The 5,702-nt window shown below is 34.4% G+C and overlaps 1 protein-coding gene across 1 annotated transcript in view; it reads right to left on the bottom strand.

Annotated features, from left to right (window-relative positions):
• Positions 4,452 to 5,702, bottom strand: part of LOC107636672 (WD repeat-containing protein YMR102C-like) — a 4,808-nt gene continuing 3,557 nt past the window's right edge. The window contains exon 7 of the mRNA XM_016340166.2: positions 4,452 to 5,371. Within this exon, the coding sequence (XP_016195652.1) occupies positions 4,614 to 5,371 (758 nt within the window). The 3' untranslated portion in view covers positions 4,452 to 4,613. The remainder of the gene's footprint in view (positions 5,372 to 5,702) is intronic.

Raw genomic sequence — 5,702 nt, 5'->3', positions numbered from 1 at the left:
ATGCAGGAGCTTGTTTCAATTGAGACTAAACGAGAAGAATATGAAAAACAACTCGAAAAGGTCCAATTTGACAAATTCAAACAAGCTGAAGCACTTTCTACTCTGGACAGTAGGAGGGCAAAGCTACGCTCCGATTTGACAAAACTATTAGCACCTTGAATTTTTTAAATTTCTCTTTGTATGACCATCTTTTATCTTTTCCAGACTTATGCATGTTGAACTACTAATTCTGCCAACAATAATATTGCTTCAAATATTTTCCATTAATCGAGTTAATTACTCTTTCTGACTCGATATCTTTAATCTGATAAGCATTTCCAGAATATGTCCCTATCACTTGAAAAGGGCCTTCCCAAACATGGGACCATTTACCAAGAAATTTTGATTTCTTTTCTATTGGAAAAATAACTTTCAAAACTAATTCGCCTATATCAAAAGATTTTTCTTTGATTTGACGATTATAACTTCGAGCAATACTTTCTTTTTGTCGAATCACATTATCGAGTGCCAGGATTCGTTCTGAGTCTAATTCATTTAACTCATCAAACATTGCATTCCAGTAATCATCAACTGGTAAATCATTCTGTTTTGATACTCTTAAAGTATTTAAATTTATTTCCAATGGCAGCACTACATCATGACCATATACCAATTTATATGGCGATGTACCTGTCGAACCTCTTGGTGAGTTTCGATAAGCCCACAATACTTGTCTTAAAGTCCCATGCCACGTTCGAGGCTTATTCCCAATATTATTTTTGATCAAACCTATAAAGATGAAGTAACCATGTTAATATTCCTCGAAGTTGCAAAATTCTTAATTCGCTGACCAGTGAACATAGTACCTTGATCAGTACTCAATGTTTGAGGAATTCCAAATTGATTGACAATATGTTCTTCAATAAAATCTATTATTTCACTTTGACTCACTTCTATCAGGGTAATTGTTTCAACCCACTTTGTGAAATAATCTATTGCTACCAAAATAAACTTGTATTTTTTTTATGAAGGAGGGTGAATCAATCCAATTAAATCCAAAGCCCAACCCCTAAATGGCCATGGCTTTATTATTGAATGTAACTCTGATGCTGGAATTTGCTGAATCGAGCCATGTTTCGGCATTCTTGACATTCCTTGGCATATTCGATGCAATTTTTTATCATGGATGGCCAATATACATGATTGCGATATAACACCCATTTCATTTTCTTTCCAGCCTGATGGGAACCGCATATCCCATTGTGAACCTCACCCAACGTAATATTTTGGTCATCTTATCCTAAGCATCTCAATAAACTCCCCATCGATCCCTTTCTTATACAACTCATCAGTCATTAAAACAAAATTTATTGCTCGCAATTTCATCTTTCTATCGACTGGAATATTATGATCCTTCAAATATTGAGCAATAAGCTTTCTCCAATTAGTATCTTCCCATTCGTCCATACACAAAACCTCTCTTTCACTTGCAGGTACTAAAATCTGATGATTACTGGCCAATCTCTTAAGAGTTCTTGGACCGATTTTATACCTCGAAGCAATTTGGGCTAATTCATTAGTCATTTCATTATGAATCCTTGGAATGTGAACCAAAGAAACTTTTTGAAAAGAGTTTCACAACTCCCAAGCAGTTGTCAAATACTTCTGCAACCTCCCATTATTACATTTAAATTCTTTCGATAACTGTTTCAAAACCAACTGAGAATCCCCTAATATCTGAACTTCCGAAACTCCTTTATTAACTAACATTTCGAGGCCCAAAATCAAAGCTTCGTACTCTACCTCATTATTCAAACAAGGATATTTTATTTCGAATAGAAATTTCGACAGAATTCCCTCTGGTGAAACAATTAAAATTCCAACTCCTGCGCCCTCTTTATGTTTCGATCCATCAAAATATAATTTCTAATAATTGACCTCTACATCAATTACATTTGCCCCCTGGTCATTTAGATCTTTCGAATTATCCACAAGAAAATCTGCAATGACCTATCCTTTTACAGCATTGGCTGGGACATATTGCAAATCAAACTTTGTTAATGCCAGCATCCATTTCCCTAGTCGCCCACGTAACATTGGAAAACTCAACATATATTTAATTCGATCGGTTTGTGCGATGACTTTTACCGATTTAGCCACCATATAACACTTTAATTTCATACAAGCATGGTATAGAGACAAACACAATTTTGGACATGTCATCTTCCACAATGAAGATCTGGTTATATCCTGAATAATCGTCCATAAAACTTAGGATCTCATTTCCTGCTGCAGAATCAATTAACATGTCTACAATTGGCATAAAATTATTCATCCTTTAGAGTAGCATTATTCAAATCTCGAAAATCAATGCATACTCTCAACTTCCCATTTTTCTTCATCACTAGAACGATATTCAAAACCCATTCAACATAGCATGCAGTTCAAATAAACCTTTCCTTAATCAGGCGTTCTATTTCTTCTTTAATTTTTTTATTGATTTCTGGAGCAAAACGTCTTGGAGTTTGCTTAACCAGTCTAGCATCCGGTTTTATTGTCAATCGATGTTCCACCAATGAACGATCGAGGCCAGGCATTTCATGATAACCCCATGCAAAGCAATCCTTAAACTCGTGTAACAGATTAAGGAGTTCAGTTCGAAAAGGATCAACAAGATCTTTACATATATATGTAATTCGAACATCATCGAGAGTCCCTAGATTAACCACTTCTAAGGGATCTTGGGATTCAAACCCTTTATAATGATCGTCATCTTTCATCAAATATTTCTCAAAACCTAATGGTTCTAGAACATCATAAATGCAATCAAAAGTGAAATTAATAATATCATTAGAAATAGAAGAAACTTAATCAAATATTTCATTACCATTACTTTGATTTTCTACACAATGAGCCTCTGCTATCAAATCAGCAGTCTGATTTACATCATTGTTATTCACTCCACTTGTATTTCCAAAACGAATAGGCGGAACAAAACCACCTATTGGAGGGGTATAACCAGGAAAACGACCATACAGAGGCCAACTAGCAGTTAGTGGAGGCTGATACGGTGGCAAGGTGCCACGTGGACGAATATTACGTCCCATGTTTCCAGTTTGGATAGTCGTGACTGCAATACTTTCAGTCCCGATTGTGGCTTCCGAACGTGAATTCACGTCCGCTTGCTGCGTAGACACTGGTATGCTATCATTGGTGGATGAACCACAATTCACATTTGACATTTCATCAGCCATGTGAATGATCTTTCAACTTCGTAATCACATACACTGGATAACACCACAAAATACTTATTTGACACACTTTGATTTAAAAACTGTCCCACCGGGCGTGCCAATTTATTTTGTCAATTTTTAGCAAATCAATGGTGGTTCAATATCTAGTGGTCTAGGAGCAAAACCTGCTCCTCTTTGCAGGTACCAGTTTTCTAGAAGTGCATCAAAGTGTCTTCGATTAGAGTGGGTTTATAAATAAGAATAAATTAAACTTTATGAATTAAAAAGAAATAAGAGAAATAAGGTTTTTCGAAAGAGAAATAGAAAAAATGAAAATGGGTTTGCATTGAATTTAAAAGAAAGTAATAAAACGCCTTTGACTGGATCAAAGGACTTCAACTTGGAAATTAACAATACAAAAATGTAAATTGGACAATGAAGATAAAGAATACTTGGAAAATAATTTTACTTAAAATGTAAAGTTTACAGAAAGATAAATTAAAAGAATGAAAAGATGGAAGGAACCCTACAGAAAAGTTACTCGATTGCAGACTCAGGAATTCCCTGGGATGTGAGTGTGTTTGAGTGTTTTCTGAGTAAAAGTTCCAACCTTTATTCACTAAGACTTCCTAATATTTATAATCTACTTTAGGTAACTTCCAATTAATTATAATTAATTACAAAATTACTGCTTTGAATGTGTTTTCCTTGATAACCGTTTCCGCCTAAACATTTTCCATGATTTCCTCGCGTGATGGAGGCCTTTAACTTTTCCACTACCATAACTATTCAATTCACTTATTCGAATATCCTATTCGATTAGGCCTATTCGATTAATGGATCAATTCAAGTCCAATCCACGTCGAACACTTTCAATCTCACACTTATGTACGCATCTTTTCGATAAATTGTCTCTACCTTCCTCCGAACTAACTTACCTATATCGAAAATATTTTTCGATCAACACTTATAAATATAACACTACTGTATCAAATTTTCAATTGAATCAGTCAATTAGGTAAGTCCGAATTTAATAACTACACCATTACGTAATTGAAACAAGTTTATGCCATTTTTTTTTAAAAAGCAAAATAAAAGAAAGAAGGAAAGAAAAAAGAAGAAAATTCACTATTTGTAATGTTTCTTCCATATCAACGTCATTTGTATTTTTGGTATTTGTCTTTTGTTGGTCATACCCTACCACACTAGTACACTACTAAGTACTAACTAGTAACTAGAGGAAGATATATGGAAAAGGCAACTTTTGTCGTGAAAAAATATGTTAATCTAATAGAAAATAATAATAATAATAATAATAATAATAATAATAATAATAATAATAATAAAATTACATTCATCAAAACAAATTGAAAAGGGCAACTCTTCGGGTGACAAAATATGTTATGTTGGGCCTCCGAAAAGATTGGCTTGAAGCCCCAATTTTTTTGGCAACCCAAAGTTTTGGTAACACCTTATTTCACCTTCAAAGCCAGCTGTCACAATCACCAAGCCCCATGCTGAAGGATTCATTGTAGCTGGGTTGTTGTTGCTAACATCACTTAACAAAAAATTTGAAGATGCAGTAGCAGCAGTTGTAGCAGTTGATGAATCGCCATGACCATTTGGTGCAGAACTTGATGCAACTGAATCACCTAATCCTGAATTATCCCGAGAAACTGCCTCACCTTCTTCTTGAGAAGTGCCATCACTTTCTACTGTGGCCTCAACTTTATTAGATGAATCTCCAAGCCCTGATTCTACGTTTGAAATTGCTGAAGAGTCGTGATCCGGTGCGGCTGAGGCTACGGTACCATCAGTTCCATTATTTCCGTGGTTATTGTTTTTCTTTGGAAGAGGAGGCAACGCTTTCTTATTATCATCCCCGCCGCGTTTTGTATTCTTTTTTGCGTTGTTAATCACTGGCGCTTGTGATGGATCACTCTTAATTGTACAAGGCCATGGTATTGCTACTGTTACATCTTTACATTGGAACTGTTCATAAGATTGGGTCACGGTTATAGTCTTAGCTTTTGCAGCGTTTGCATTACGAGGCTCTTCATATTTCCAAACAAATACTTGAGAATCCTCACTTGCACTGATTATGTATCTTCCATTTGGACTAAATGAAGCTGCAATTTGGCTATTTCCATTTCGAAAACCTGCTTTTAACAATATTTATTAGTTGCACTTTCTATTGGTTAATAGGAAATTAAGAGAAATTACCGAATTAGTCTCTCAACCTTTTTTAGAAGACAGATCATATTTTTTAGAATAAATGTTTTTTCCGATCTTTGACTATTTGTACCAAATAAAAAAGATTTTTTACAATTCAAAAATTCATAATTAATTTCTAATTTTTCAAGTAATTAGTTTAAGTGCTCCTCTAAAGAGTAACTTACTATAGTGTTAGAGTCACTTAAACCAATAACAAGAGCTGTTATTAGAAATTTTTAAATTAGAAAAAATACTTTATTTTTCAAACAAATAGTT

This window comes from Arachis ipaensis, chromosome B04, assembly GCF_000816755.2.
Source record: "Arachis ipaensis cultivar K30076 chromosome B04, Araip1.1, whole genome shotgun sequence".
Lineage (NCBI taxonomy): Eukaryota > Viridiplantae > Streptophyta > Magnoliopsida > Fabales > Fabaceae > Arachis > Arachis ipaensis.
Note: the sequence above shows the minus strand (reverse complement) of the source record. Positions and strands in the feature narration are given on the sequence as shown.